Here is a 16,443-nt window from a genome sequence, read left to right as displayed (position 1 = left end):
ATTCAAGAATTCAACAGTGAGTTGATATAAAAAAAAAATTACAGCAGATGAAATAAATAAATAAATAAATTAAATTAAATTATACATAAATTTAGGACTTAGAACTTATTATTATTATTGTTGTTATTATTATTATTACAATGTCCATTTACAGAGACATTATAGTATGGGGCATTTCAGATTAAAAATGATTGGCTCATTTATTAATAATAAAAGCATTTACTTCTATAATAAAAGAAATAAAAGCATTCTAATATCGTCCCAGGAATGATATTAGAATGAAAATGTTACATACAATTTTGTATGCAAAATCTTTTCTTTTTTTTTTTTTTGTTCCTTTGTGTAAAATCATTAACTTACACGTACAACACACACACACACTCATATCATATAACCAAACCCAAGCTCATGTAAAGATAAAGTTTTTAAAAGGAATAAAATCAACCAAACTGGAGATTTTGTATTCTTTACATTTTTTTTTTATGTACAAGACACACAACTGTAAAGGTAATACAAAAATAGAACAACACTGCATAAAACATTACATGAGATAAATAAATACGAAAATTACTTTAGAATTACTTTACTACGAAAAGAAACGGATCATTTCGTGGGCACAAAAGTAAAGATATTTATACATGATGTATTACTGATTAAAATGAGCATGGAAACGAATTCTTCAGAAAAGAAGAAGGTTTAATTAAAGTCCACTTTAACTGCATTAACAATTAAAACTGGTCCTTTTTTTAACCATTAGTGCCCAAGGATGTTAGAATGGGGACACAAATTCTGATTATATTACTTAAATCGTTTTAGAAGTCTGGGTAGATGTGTGTATTTGTGTGCAAAAAAAGAAAGATGAGAAACCTAGAGACATTTCAGATTCTGGATAAGTTCATTTCTGTGTGTGTGCAAAATGTCCTGGAAGGAAGCTTTGAGCCTGGTGTTTTCTTGGTCTTTACTGCACAATCTGAGGCATTTCACTCCAGGCTTTGGCTTTCTTCTTGGCCAGCGCCAGCCATGGAGGCTCATCCTGGGTTAGAGGAGCTGGAACTGAGTGGCTGATGCTCCTTTTCTCCTTTTCCACCAGCACTGGTTTGGATATCTCTAAAGAACATGACACTGATAACAAAAACAATGTTAATATATACACGCAGTACAGTATGTTACGTATGACAGTTTATAATCTATTCCAGCGAAAAACACAAACATTAGATCAAATGTGAACCAAAAAAAATGTACTCTTAATTAAAATGTACAGGTACATGTGAGGTACAGAATTATTAATCATTGAAAATGAGTAATAAAACCTGTATCACATAACACTGAGGCATATGTTTGCATGAGCGTGCTGACAGTCCGAAGCTACAGCTACTGTCCACTAGAGGACATCGATGGATCAAATTCACATTAGTTTATCATGTCATACATTTTCCCAGGTTGTCCTCTAAGCTGTCCCATAACCAAATTAAAGGCTTTAGCAGCTATTGTTCGGTGGGGTGCTTTTAGATCCAAACACAAAAAATCTAACCACAAATTCACATTCAAAAAGTCTATATTGATAAGGTTTATACAGTAGTTGAAGCAACAATGTGAATACCTTTAACTGGAGAAGTGGCAGGTTTTAGCTGCTCCTTGGTAACCGGACCTGGTAGATCATCCAACAAACCCTTTGTGTCAGATTCCTCCTAAAAAACATAAAAGCTTATTGAAATAAACAAATCTTTCTCCAAAGTCAAGTATTTTTAACATCAAGTATTTATACGTAAAATAATGTCTATAAACAATTTTATCATACAAACAGAAAAAATAAATACACAAATATTGTCGTCGTCGTCTTTTTTTTTTTTTTTTTTTTTTTTTTTTTTTTTAAGATTTAAGATATTAAAAGATTTAAGAGCACTGCATATTTCCATGGTTACAACATGCCCTCTGGAATTGTGACTGTTGCATTAAGAAGAACCAGCACAATGAGAGATACAGATCATTCATTCTTGTAGTTTTAAGGCCAGGGTTAGACAAGCGGTGTCGTCCAAATACACGTCTCTATACCTTTTGTACATCTGAAGGATTAAAAGCTCTCCGTTCCAGACAGGTCAAAACTAAAACATACCTCATCAGCACCAGTGTACCATCTATTATCACCTCCTTATGCTTCGGTCACAGAGAGATGTGTTGTGTATTTAGAACAAGGACACTAAGCAATCCTAGTTTTGCTGGACCGTCATTATAATTCTAAATCACAGAATGTCCCTGATTTTACTTAATGTTTGCAATCTGATTGACAATGAGAGCCTGCCTCATCTTTTGCTGGACCACGAAGATGACAAATCGTTGACTTTCTACATTAAAGACCGTACATAATGTGAATGAAATGTTATACAGTATTACAAGTTGTTTTATTTTTTGTCCAACCTTGTCCATTTTTAAAACTCTGAATAAACCTACCCAGTAGCACAGGATTTAACTCTGCTTGCTGGTGTAGTGAGGCAAAGTCATTTACTTCTGCACTATTCTACTACATGTGCTTTGATCACTTAAAGGCAGGGTCTCAGATTTTTGAAAGCCAATGTCGACATTTGAAATCACCAAAACAAACCCAAATGAGTCCCACCCCTGTATTGATAGCTCCGCCCACACATACATACGTAACCCAGGCAAATAATGGAAAGAAATGTGTCTTTATCATAGCTGAAGGGAAGAACAATATAATTGCAGATAAACAAACAAGCAAAAATGACACACAAGCATAATCATGCAAAGGACAAAGGCATATATTAGTTCTATGTAACAAAGCAAAACCAACGTTACCTCACCTATCGAGAAGGAAAAATGTGACCTCGGCGTCTTAAGTAAAGTTGAATTTCCCGAGTCAATAACTCCTGAGCTAAACGCTGTTACTACACAAAACGCGGTTGTAGCTGCGTCTCTACATTACTACGATAGAAAAGAGGTGTTATTTGTGTAGTAACAGCGTTTAGATCAGGAGTCATTGACTTGGGAAACACGAATCTGTGAATATGAACACTCTCTCTGCCGCATATTGACAAGCCCCGCCCCTTTCTGCTCATTGGCTACACGTTTGTTTTGATTTTTGTTTTGATTTTTGTTTAATATCGGCCCGACTCAGTTTTCTAAAGCATTTCTCAAAAATCGGAGAGACCCTGCCTTTAAGAGTAAGCACTTCAAAATAAAAGTCTGTATTTTGTCACATATACATTAAAGCACAGAGGAAATTCTTTCTTCGCATATCCCAACTTTGGATTTAAGAATGCTCACCTGAGTCAAGACCTTGGTCTCACCCAGTGATTCGTCCAGTGAGTTCTCTTTGAAGACCTTCTGCTTCTGTCTGGCCAAAGAGATCCAGATTGGAGACTCTGAGCTTTCTACTGATGCTTTACCAGCCAGATCTGTAAATATCACATCACAACACAACACATTAATAAATGCTATGCACTCACAAGGCAACACAATTAATCGTTATTTATTATATGATTATTGAGTGCAGATATATATTTTATAACTGAATTAAATGTTGGTACCTGAGCTTCTTTTGGGTTTACCAACACCATCAGCCACCTGATCGGGCTTCTTGGGCAAAATGGGTTTCCTGGAAAGTTGCTCTAAGAACGGTGACTTTGGTGTCTCCACATGCTCTGTGTTGGGAGTTGGAGTTTCTCCTTCTGAACCATAGCGGTGCAGAACCGGTGTCTTTCTCAGTCTGACTCCAAAGGGGTTCTCTGGGGTTGTGTCCTGATCAGCTTGGGATATCTCCCTCTGGAGTGGTGATGATGGCAGACTCGGAGTCTCCTCTTGGCTGGCAGATTGCTCAGCTGTCATGGAAACAGAAGACTGATCTCCTCTCAAGGACTTATTGAATACAGGTTCATCATCTGCCACAGAGTATGAGAGCTCTTGAATCGATTCTTTAGCAACCGCACTTTCAGAGGTGCTTGACTGGTGACTCCCAGACAGCACTTCCCCTTGATCAACATCCTCAAAATGTTCATCATCGATCTGCAGACTTTCTGTGGACTGATCTTCACATTGTTCCAGATCGTCATGCTGCAAAATTTCAAGAACATGCTCTGTTTCCTTAGGCTGGGGTGAGGTTTTCTTGGGAAAACTGAGCTCAAGAGAGGTCATGACCACAAAAGGAGGTTGCTCAATACACGTCTGTGCTATAAGATCCTCAGGCTGGTTCACAACCTCTGTTGATGCCAAGATACTACCTTCGTCATTCTCATGGAAGCTTTCAATTTCAATGCCTGCGTCTAATTTGATCTCTTGTTCTTCTTCCTCTAATGGATAAGACTGATAGTTGGTCTTATCATCATTATCTTCATCATCATCATCATCTTTTTCTTCTTCATTTAATTCCTCAACATCTTTCTCGCTTTTGTTGTCTTCAATCAGTATCTCTTCCTCTTGATCAGCTTCCTTTGTGGCCTCTTCCTCATTCTCCTGCTTCTCTTCCTCATCCATATTTTCCTCCATTTCTGTGTCCCCATCCTCCTGCTCCATGACTGCTTCCTCCACAGCACAAGTCGTTATCTCCTGATCTTCAGGTACTTCCTCCTTCAAGTCTTTCCCGTTGTCCTGGTCTTCCTCAATCTCATACTCTTCTTTCTCAATACTGCCCTCATGCAATCGCAGATCTTCTTCAAAGTGGACTTCCTCAGCAAACTCTTGCTCCTCTGGCACCTCTTCTTCCTGTACAACATACTCTGCCTCTTGTAGAAGTGTGACTGATTCAGAAAGAGTGTTTTCAACAGGTAACTGGTCATCCAGGACTGACAACGGATCTGTGGAGTCAGGGTGTTCTGTTGCACCGTCCGCATCCAGGTTAACTAGCACGTCTTTCCCTGCTGTGTCTTTAACCTGCGGTACAACAGGGCAAGATGGTTAGGTTAGATTTTTTTTACCAAGCATTTTTACCAAGTTTAATACAAAGCATTTATTTTTAAACTTCACAAAGAGTTTATTCCCCTCAAATATTAAATTCCAACCTCCATATGTTCAGTTGTAGCCACGGATTCCAGCACCAGGCCTGACACAAGCGGGCCCCTCAGGGAACTCAGCACTTCTTCCAGCAGCGAACCCTGCTCTTTAGTGACAACCTCACATCCTCCATCCAGCAGAAAGTCATCAGTCTGGAGCTCCAGTGTTACTGGGTTCTCCCAGGAGGATTCTAAGATCCCAGAGCTGGTGACCTGATCTTTGTCAGGAACACATTCGTCATCCTCAAAAGCCTCAACTGAGCCGGAAGTTGTTGTAGATGATCTTTGAGAAGATGCTGGCAGATCTTTGAGAAGATCCTCCTCATCCTCGGCTGATACAGATGCTCTTAATGGAAAGTCGTGCTGGACTTCATTGATCTCCTCTTCATCTGTGTACAAATATTTCCGGATACAAAATATTATAGTGTTATTAGAATTAAAGTGTGTTTTTTTAAGTAAAGAAATAAATGTGATTCAAGTACCTTGATTCTCTTCCTCTCCTGTGCTTGTTCTTGCAGCTCTCAGTTTGTCCTCTGTGTCTCTAAGCAGTACTCTTTCTCTCAGGTCTCTTTTCTTGGGTTGTAACATCTCCCTCTAAATACAATCAAAGTGCTCGCTTGTTTAAAGTGTCCCAGTAAAACCTGTCACACGAAGCCTAAATATCAACGTCTGTACACCTAATTCATTCAAACTACTTGGCTAATTTCTAATATGTAAATACAAATCTCTGTGGTAGGTTTGAAAACAGTCCAAAAATGCTTTCCAGCAACTCTACAAACTGAGAAGGGTCTAAATCTATATAAACAAGATCCCAGTATGACCCAGAAAAGTGAGCGAGTGTTAAGAATTTCTCACACTAGCAGGCTTCCTTTTAGCACAGGCTCTGGATTTGACAGCAATGCGATGGTGGGCAGCAGAACAGTCCAGGCAGGAGAGGGAGCTGGCTGGCTCGCTGAAGTCCACAGGAATAGATGTTTGTGGGGTACCTGGTCTCGATGAAGCCCCAGACATCTACATAAGGACATAAAAAACTTGCATGTCTGTCACTTTTATGGATAACCAGCAATGTAGCCTAACACGGTTTTAATGAAGAAAGGGGAAGTTGATCTTTTTACCCAGAAACTTTAAGATCATGTTTGAATATTAGACACACTTTTACTCAACATATCCTTCCTCCTTCAATAACTGCCCTTTCATTTGCCCTACTATTGGGAATATATTCACAACTTTCCTTCCTGCACTTAAGCACCGGAGAAACAGATTAGCAACATGCTTAATGGCCTTGTTCTCTTAAGAATATCTCTCCTTTATTTATTTTTTTTAAAAGGATCTAAATGTACTACAGATAGTCAGAAATCCCAAACCCAACTAGTCTTTTTCCTCTCAGCTTAGACAACTCAGACGGGTGTCTAAAGTAATTTCCTTTTTTTGAAAACAAAAGAAAAAAAAACCACGAAAAGTTCTTTCCAGTTGGATCAACAGTCGGGGTGAGGGGCAACATTTTTGTTCTCTGACATCACCAATGGCAAGAAAGCTGATATGCGTTTTTTTAATAGATGGGTTTTCACTTGACCCTATAAACAAACAGCTTTTATAATATATTGCTTGAGCAGTGGTGGGTTCCTTATCAAGGCTACATATAAGCAAGTGTTTTCATCACCAAAAACACAGATAGCGTTTTAATAGACAATGTTTTCATTTTTTTTCTTTTACTTTGTAAAAGAACGACTGAACAAGGGTTATGTATTCCCTTCAGATCACTAAATAATAGCAATTCCTTTTTCAGAAATTTCAGATATGCACACAGTTTATCAGCATCGATTTATTTAACACCACAACATATTAAACGTAAAGAAAAGATATCGAAGTTTAGAAGCTCTTGTACCGCGAGCCACCGCGAGACGAATTCGTCAGAGCGCCGGTACAGCAGACGGCGCTATTAAAATTTCATGCTGAGTTCCTACTGCTATTGTTGCAGATGTTCTTGGAAATACACAAATGACGAAGCATGAGAGCTTATTGTGTTACATATTTACAACCAGAAAAGGAAAAGAGAAATAAGAAGCGAGTGGTACAAGAAAATATACAAATACTGAACATCTGACCATTAAACAATTTCAAACAAACCAATAATTTAAGAACTGAAGAGAAATTTTCCCATGGAGTGTTTAGATTAAGATCAAACCGTGCAGATCTTTAAAAGCAAAACTGTTTCACACACAGTTTTTCAGATTCGTTTTAAGAAGTTGTTTTAACTTTGGAAATCCTAAGGGAAGAAAAATCAGTGTGCTCTCTTTCTTCTTTGTGTATATGGAGATCATGAGTGTCATGTGGCTGCAGGCTATAAGTGTGTTTGTGCCGTGGCCCGGGGTTCAGCCTGGCAGCCTCTGTATACTGTAATAACCCTTTTCTCGCAGACAGAAATACTGCCAAGATGAGCCACCAGAATGCGAGTTCAGACCGCACCACAACTTTGAAGAGAACCTCTGAAGTGAAGCAACAGATGATGAATCCTACAGAAAGACCCGTCATTACAGTCAGATCAAGAATTCATAGCCTGATTAACTGTGGTAGTGGATACTGAGGACACACCAGGTCACTAAAATAGATTTGAAGAAATGTGAAAGCGATTAAAATATTTTGAGGCATTTTCTTAGATGAGTCAGATATAAATGAGGTTAGGTTTCGTCCCATATATACAATAATGTATGTTTGTTACCACTCTAAAGTGGATTATTTCCCTTGGATAATTATTTGACAAGTCGTTTTCATTCCATACTACAACAATTTGCCAATTTTACAGTTTTAATTGTTAGTTTCCTTGTGTCGCTTACGAAATATAGTATAAAATGATATATGGTTATATCACAGCTATACAATATCGTTCCCTCACCAGCTTCTCTTTTCTTCTCTTGTAAAGTTAATTAGACAAAAATGCAACCTGTAAAACATTGCCATTGTATTATTCTATATATTTTGATTGATCTATATATTAAAAATCTACACTTCTAACAAAAAATTACCTCAGCTTGGAGAACAGCTATAAAATAATATTTAATGCGATTCCAAAATATCAAAGGAACACAACACGCACACAAACCCTAGATACAGGAACCTTGTCCAGCTGCTTCAAACTTCTTATCTGATCCATTTAAGATGCCTGACTTTGTCCTCCTGTACGTCTCCAGCACATTGTCACTGCCTTGTTATTTCCCACATTGAGCTGCAGTCATTAACCACATAACAACAGGATTTAAAACCTGGATTCTTCTTCTCAGAGTCAATACGGTGTGTGTGTGTGTGTGTGTGTGGTGTGTACACAAGGCAGTTGAGCTGACTAAATAGCCTTTAGCTGGCTCATTGAGAGGCTGAGAATGTTACACACACGTATATATATATATACATATACATACGTCTGTGTGTGTACACTACATCCATATATGGTTTTGTAGCTAGATCTTGCAACCAAAAGAAAATTCCCATCCAAGAAATTTTAAATTCAGTATAATCCATGCTGAAAACTGGTGCTTAATGAGACTTTGCACACAGAAAGTTAAGGCAATGAATTCCAGTTCATTCATGTATACCTACTGCTTGTTTTTTTTTTTTTTAGCAGCTTTGAAAATGTTCTGCTAAAAATTTCAAAGCATCCCTAAAATGACTTAAAATATCAGATGGCCACTGAATCTTCTTGTTCTTTACAATGATAATCCAAGATATTCCTATTCAGAATGGGTACATTTGAAAAGAGTGTGTACGGAGTGTGTTACCTGGTCGTCATCGCTGTCTGATCCCTCCAGACTAAGAGAGCCACTCCTCTGGACCACACCTGACGACTGGACAGAGAAACACGAGAGATTAACTACTCATATGGTTTTTCCTTTCATAGTAGTTTTAGTCTAAATACAGATTTAATGAGTGGATGATGAGAGTTGTCCAATAAGTTGGCTGTCGTTCACTCCAATCAGATCATTTTTGGAGCAAACTGATTTTCATTTCTAGAATTGTCTATACTTTTCAGAAGTTTGAGCTGGTGTTTAGATCCCAACTATGCAATTCACTCCGATTCTTTAATAATTGAACGTGTTTACATGTACAAAATAATCTGATTTTGAATCTGAAGAATTCCAGTCTACATATTTACATAGGAATTTTTATAGAGTCTCCACAAGTACTCATGGTGGTCTAACTTTTTTAAGTCCTTAGTTCGGTGTCTTTGTTCTATGTAGCACCATGGTCCTGGAGAATCGTTGTCTCATTTCTCTATGTACTGCATCTGCTATATATGGTTGAAATGACAATAAAAGTTTCTTGACTTCACTTGACTTGAAACCTTGACTCTAAAGACTAGTATACATGCAGCAGGAAGCAATGCTGTGCTGCTCTGGACGGATATAGAGTTGTCTCCTGTTTCGTGTTTTAGTGATGGACTGAGACAAAGAGTCCTATGCATGGAGGCTCGGAACGGAGAGACGAGACAGAGACAGACAGTGTTAATTAAATCCGACTGAGGACAAGCAGCAGGATTAATCCGTTTAGACAACTCGGCAGGGAGCTTCCCGTCTCCACAGTCATGCCCAGTAATGTCTGATGCTATCCTTCTAACTGACTCATGACTGCTCACTGATGTCTGATTAAGATTGTAAATCACAGAACTCTGGTGAGAGACTGAGAAATACTACAAATTATCTTTACACATACTTTTACAAATTTCTCATGCTACGATGTCGATGCAGCCTGAAGTAACTTGTAACTTGCTTCCTTCTGCATTTTAATAAGAAAAAGCCCAGCACTGTATACATGGTGTTCAAGTCAGAAACCAACAAAAAGCTACAAATAGTTAATTTCGTATTTCTTCTTCTTTCGGCTTTTCCCTTCAGGGGTCGCCACAGCGAATCATCTCTCTCCACCTAACCCTATCTTCTGCATCCTCAACACTTGCACCCACTAGCTTCAAATCCTCATTAATTACATCCATATACCTCCTCTTTGGCCTTCCTCTTTGCCTCCTGCCTGGCAGCTCCATGTCCAACATTCTCCTACCAATATACTCACTCTCCCTCCTCTGAACATGTCCAAACCATCTTAATCTGCCCTCCCTAACTTTGTCCCCCAAAAGTCCAACATGAGCTGTCCCTCTGATGTACTCGTTCCTAATCCTGTCCAGTCTTGTCACACCCAAAGAGAACCTCAACATCTTCAGTTCGGCTACCTCAAGCTCTGACTCCTGTCTCTTCTTCAGTGACACTGTCTCTAAACCATACAGCACGGCCGGTCTCACCACTGTCCTGTACACCTTCCCCTTGATTCTTGCTGATATTTTCCTATCACACAGAACTCCTGACACCTTTCTCCACCCACTCCAACCTGCCTGCACTCGCTTCATATAATTAATTTCGATTATTAAATTAACTATTAATAACTATTAATAATTAAATTAACTATTATAATTAATAGTTAATTTCGTATTTATTATTCACAAATTATGCACTACTTTCTCTAAGATTCTCTGTGCATTTTCTCAGCCTCGTGTATTTGTACATGTTGTCCAACACATTCCCGTTGGTTCCTGACTTTATTTTGGACACCACTTTTTGTTTTTAAAGATCCTATGGTTTCAAAATTATTTCGGAAGTCAAGCAGGAAACAGGAAGCACCGAGTCATACCCTCTGAGAGGAAGTTGGGAGCACGGTGTGGATTGTGGAGTACTCTGGGGGACTGCAGGGCAGACCATCATCCTCTGAAACCACCCCTCCGTCCTCACTCTTCTTTATGGAGATCACCGCTGGAGGAGAGCCAAGTCTGATCGCCTGTTTCAGCTGCATCTGCATAGCAAACATTAATGTAAAAAAGCATGTTTTGAGCATGTGCGTTCATAAAGCATTAAGAACCTTGTTATAATTCCTTCCTTAAATCCATTACACTTGATGCATTACAGATTAAGAATGTGATATTTTATGTACTATATGTATTGTATATACTATAGTGTAAGAAAACATTAACAATAAATATATCATTTTACATATATAAAAGGCCTTATAATTATATATAATTAAATATAAATGTAAAATATACCTCACCTTACTTAAAGCTTACAAATGCTTTGTAAATGATTGTATACTTGGTGTATTGTTATTATTATTATTATTATTATTATTATTGTTATTATTATTATTGTTATTATTATTATTGTTATTATTATTGTTATTATTATAATTAATAACAATAATAATAACAATAATAATAATAATTTCTATAAAATGCAACAACACATGATATAATACCTAAATAATGTGGAAGTTTGTTATGCTTAGAACTTATAATACATTATGTTTTATAATTAACACCAGACATTGCTAAAAAAGCTGAACATCTTAGCTGAATACCATCACTGCACCCTGTCAACATTTATGGCTCAATGATGATAGTGTATGTCAGTGTGGCATAAATTTCAGACAGAACCAAACCACGATACGAATAATAAAGTTACATTTCTCCCAAAGTCAGCAGACATGGTGGAGACTGAGGTATTAGTGTACACAAGTAGTAAAATTCTTCTCTCATGACTTTTGTTTTAAAAAAAAAAAAAAAAAAAAAAACCATTGTGAATGTTACAGATCCAGGTAACAAAGTGTGTGTGGAGGCCTGGAAAATCTATCACTTGATAACATTTTGTTTTGAACTGTATCTGGCACTAAAAGTGAAAAGGAAGAAAACTGGATGTAAAGATTTTAGTCTTAACTGTGGCATTGAAGCATTGAAAGGCGCTGTGAATGAATGAGACTTTATGTGTTGAACGTCGCCTGCTTTGTCCAGAGGTTTACGTTCAGACTTTATATATTTTATAAGAAGACTCTATGATGTACCAACTCGATTGTTAATTAAAGTGATCAAGATGATAGAAGAGATACACAGCTGAGCCTTCGATTCCTACTATACATACGCTTTCAAACAGGAATCGCCGAGTAAGAAGTAGAAAGATTTATATACAATGCCAAAAGTAGTAAATAGAAAGTTTTTGTAATACCTGTAAGGATTTGACTTTGCCATGAATGCTGTCATGTGAGGACTGAAGGGCTTCATTTGTCTCAGGAGAGGGTGGATCAGAGGTGAAGACACTGTCCTTTGACAAGGCTTTGCTTCCTACGTTGATATTGGAACTATGGGAAAAAAGGAAGATGCATGAAAGGGAATTTTTTTATAAAAGTACTGTTTAAACATTTGGACATAAACCTATATACAATTAAAGCAGAATAAATAAGTACAGCTCAGATTAATTTTTTTCAACCTAAAAATTCTAACGATTTCCTTTGAAATACATGCACAGAAAAAATCCTGCTGATTCAAATCACAATGAAAGCTAACTTTGGTGAAACAATCCACAAATTGTCCTCCCTGGAACTTTCTATATAAGAGACACAACGAGCCTAATCCACAAACAACACACTGAATAAGTCCTGAAATTGTTCTGCAAAACATGTATTGTGTAAGAATTAAGAAATGTGTGACATGTTGGTATAGGAAAATAATCCACAATGGGCCTGGCATTACTGTCATCAACCAGAATATAATTATTTAGCAATAACAACATCTCCTGAAGGATTTTCTTTATCTTGCACCACAGCTAGCTGCCGACAATATAACGATTTTTTATTCATTTTTGCTTTCCACCCAGGGTGACAATTTTTATTCGACACTGAAGACTCATATAAAGACTCATATAAATCTTGCCCTATCCATGATTCTAAATTTTACATCATTAAATAACATTTCTTGCACTACTTATTAGCTTCTGTTATTATTAAACCTGATCTAATAATAATATTAATAGCTTAATATTAAAAGAAATGATAAGTTAGGATGAGTGCATTAATACAACTCTATCACTTGAATTATAGCTTAAAAAACCATCAAAAACACCTTCTGACCAATCATAACTGAGAATTCAGCGGTTTAACGGGAATCTGTTCTTTTCACTGCACAGAAAAGTTTAGAATTTTTTTTTTGGAATGTTCCTTTAAGTTGCATAATCAAATACTAAATCAGTTGTTGCAGTACAGATCCCTTGTATCGTAAATGACTGAAAGTTTAAACTTGTTATCGTAAGCATGAGTTATGATGTGTGTATAATCCATGCCTTTTTGGCCTAACGTGTATTTAGTGTGTGCGATGTGATGCACATTCTCCCCAATTCCTCCTGCTGGATTCTTTGTATATCTGCACTTTGCCTCTGTGTTTATTACATTGCTGATCATGCCAAGGGAAATCTTGGCTAATTTCCTGCAACATGTCTGAACTCGGTACAGAAATAAAACTGGGGGCATTTTGAAAACAGCAGCGCATCTAAATCCAATTCCAGTTAGGAGGAAATGTATAAAGCTCTCGCTAATCTGTGCTCTGATATCTACTTGATATGTAATTGATGTTTTGGTGTGTGCAGAATAAATAGTTTTAATAACTTTTTGTGTTGCTGAGGCAAGCGAGAGAGAGAGAGAGAGAGAGAGAGAGAGAGAGCAAAGTCAATACCACATTACTTATGCAATATACAGTATAAAGACAACGCACTACAGGAGGCCTCAACTCCAGCTGTTTTTAGCCAAATGTGCAAATTAAAACACAACACACTGCATGGTGCCTCAAAATCCTGCCAAATACAGCAATCAAATTTAGAGATAACAAATTTTGTGATTTTAAATCATGCTAATCTGTTTGTAATGAAGTGAAAATAGCATTACACAAAGAAAATAAAGAGCCACTTATTTTGTAACAATAGCTCAGCTAGCAAGCTGTAAACTTTAAAGTATATAGTTCACTGTTTGCTCATGTTACCTCACCACAAGTAGCTATTTCACTTCAGAATATACATTACTTGCTATTAAATTAGTTATTGTAGTCCAGGGAATTAAAACCAAACTACAAAAGTGTGACTGATTACATTAAACAGTGTGTTTTATAGCCCATGTTGTTTACAATCTTTAGCTATCTTAAATTAGGTAACCTAGTAGCAGAGGTCTCCAGCAAGAATAATGCAATTAATGTAGTCAGGTTTACTGTTAATTAACTCATATATTACATCAAATTTTGATGTAATTATAACTTTTGACCAGGTATGATCGCATACTAAATGCCATCATGCTAGTTATTTGCAGCCAAGGTCACTAGCAAGCTAGCTAACTTTAAGCTAAATATTTTATTGTGTAAACCACAGATATAGGAATCCCGAATGCTACAGTTTGCTTTCGGCTAGTCCGACTTTCCATTTTGTCCCCACAGACATTACAACATTTTATTAAAGAAATCACCCAGCATTCCAGAATGTGTTAGCTATTACACTCAGGATTTATGGCTTTCATGAGGGAAGGTCCAGCTACAGGGAACAACAGCACAACTGGGAATAATTAAAATGGAGACAACTAGCATACATTTCTATTGTCACCAAAAACAGATAGCACCCGTCTGTCTACTTATTTTAAACCAATTTATTTAATACTTTCTATTAATCCTACCTGCAGTCACTGTCTTTGTCGGTGTGGATGGAAGTCGGCTCAGGAACGTTAACATCTTCAATGGACTGACTGGATTTCAACTGGATTTCGCTCTCTGCCACTGGACCTGTAGCCTCTTTCTTCTTCTTCTTTGCAAAAAAGTTCTTAAACGTCTGAAACTTGGATTTCTTTTTTCCACCTGGAAAAAAAAAGCATTATTTACAACATCTGGATGATGATTTTACAGGAACGCACATTCCATCAATGTTCTGGTATGTTGTATAAAATGCTAAATTGTACGAATTCTTGAATTTCGGAAACCTACTGGGTCAATCGCTCAATGTCAATATTCTGAAATGTTATTGGAATCCATTTGTCATGGTCTGAAAGAACACAGAGAAAGCCAAATCAAGGAAACCAGCACTTTTTCCTCACATGCTGTTTGTAAGAGGATCAAATACCGTAGCTACAAAACAAAATACGAAGTTTTTTTTTAAACACAATGCTGTAGTGTTAAACAGTGCTGATAATAGTAGTTAGTGGTTAACCATGTCTTTTCACCTCTTTATTAAAACCTAATGTTTTTTTCATAACTGATGGAACATTTCTTGTGATAAAATGGACTTCTTTGCCTACTGTGATATGAAGACACCGAAAGCCACTGGAGCTCAAAGCTAAAACACTATTACCAGGCGAGATATTAAGTTTCTACAGGTTATCACTCAGCGTTAAGTCCGAACATTTTCCGATCGCCTTCCTGGAGCTTTGCTTGGTTTACTTTCTCACGTTTACATTCTGAAGTAAATGAGTTACTTAACCAGTGGTTTTTACCCTTATACCAAAACAATGTGTTATTCATCACAAAGGTTAGTCCTTAAATGTCAAAACTTTTTGAAAGTGTTTTAAAATAAAACGTAGACAATCATAGGACACATGGGGACATTTAATAGTGGGTGGGTCTCTCCTGTACTTGATGCATAGATACATTGCTGTGTAAACAGGAGCTGTAATTAAATGCTAGATACCTCACCAAGACCCTAATCAACATCATTTCATTAATGATCATTAAGAGTATAAGGAACTGGACATGAAACTTACAGGGATTTCATTAACATAATGAAATAATTTTTGATTACGAATATTGTCATATGGATGTTCGAATTATTTAGTCTGTTGCTTTGATGTGGGTTTCCTGCAGGTTCGTCAATTTCCCCCCACCTCCCAATAATATGTGGGTAGTTGGACTGGTTATGTTAAATTCCCACTAAGTGTGAATGAGTGTGCAACTATTTGTGTGTGTGTGTGTGTGTGTGTGTGTGCGCACGTGTGAGAGAATGTGTAAATGTGTGTGTGTGTATGTGTGTGTGTGTGCGATGCACTTTGCAGACTGGCATCCCACTCATGGTGTATTCCCGCAACACACCCGATGTTCCTGGTATAAGCTCTGTAACCACGGAAACCCTGATCAGGGTAAACTGTTCACTGAAGACGAGTGGATAAAATGTCAGGACTTTCCCATATTCTCAGCACTGTGAGTTAAACTCACTTCACTAATCTCAGAGGAATGCTTCAGTGAACTTTGGCACATGTCCGAATAATACAAACAATCATTTTGATGAATTTTCTCTTCAGACAGCCTTTTCATGCTACCAGTGAGTGTAGGCATTAAAACACACAAGAGGTCTTCGGTTACATTGACATAACTATTTCAGAAGATAAGAATTATACAAATTTTGAAACTAATTTACAAACATATTTGACTGAGGCATTAAGAAAAACTGCTTTACATAAACGTTTATTAAAAAACAAGTTCAGCAACTCCCCTTAGGCTTCCTTTCCAAACATGTTGAAATTATGGTCTGTCGTAATCACGCACAGCACGTAATAACTTAAGGAATATGCAGTAAATAGTGTTTTTCTAATAGAGTTCCCTTTTTATTCTGACTTTTGTTTACTC

General features: G+C 37.1%; 1 protein-coding gene across 9 annotated transcripts in view; it reads right to left on the bottom strand.

Annotated features, from left to right (window-relative positions):
- Nucleotides 1-494: 494 nt before the first annotated feature.
- The window catches only part of zgc:66433 (uncharacterized protein LOC321250 homolog), a 28,523-nt gene continuing 12,574 nt past the window's right edge, over nt 495-16,443 (bottom strand). For 4 of the 9 annotated variants that reach the window (XM_060885934.1, XM_060885933.1, XM_060885935.1 and 1 more), the window contains 11 exons: nt 14,508-14,685; nt 12,029-12,161; nt 10,668-10,826; nt 8,771-8,836; nt 5,856-6,011; nt 5,483-5,594; nt 5,010-5,389; nt 3,543-4,881; nt 3,280-3,410; nt 1,601-1,688; nt 496-1,122 (listed from right to left, as the gene is read on the bottom strand). In XM_060885934.1, coding sequence (XP_060741917.1) covers nt 959-1,122; nt 1,601-1,688; nt 3,280-3,410; nt 3,543-4,881; nt 5,010-5,389; nt 5,483-5,594; nt 5,856-6,011; nt 8,771-8,836; nt 10,668-10,826; nt 12,029-12,161; nt 14,508-14,685 — 2,906 coding nt within the window. In that variant the 3' untranslated portion in view covers nt 496-958. Of the gene's footprint in view, nt 1,123-1,600; nt 1,689-3,279; nt 3,411-3,542; nt 4,882-5,009; nt 5,390-5,482; nt 5,595-5,855; nt 6,012-8,770; nt 8,837-10,667; nt 10,827-12,028; nt 12,162-14,507; nt 14,686-16,443 lie in introns of all 9 variants that reach the window. The other 5 variants (XM_060885940.1, XM_060885941.1, XM_060885938.1 and 2 more) reach the window with 2 other exon arrangements.

Source organism: Tachysurus vachellii, chromosome 13 (assembly GCF_030014155.1).
Source record: "Tachysurus vachellii isolate PV-2020 chromosome 13, HZAU_Pvac_v1, whole genome shotgun sequence".
Taxonomy (NCBI): domain Eukaryota; kingdom Metazoa; phylum Chordata; class Actinopteri; order Siluriformes; family Bagridae; genus Tachysurus; species Tachysurus vachellii.
The sequence above is the reverse complement of the archived record's forward strand: the minus strand, read 5'-3'. Positions and strand labels throughout refer to the sequence as shown.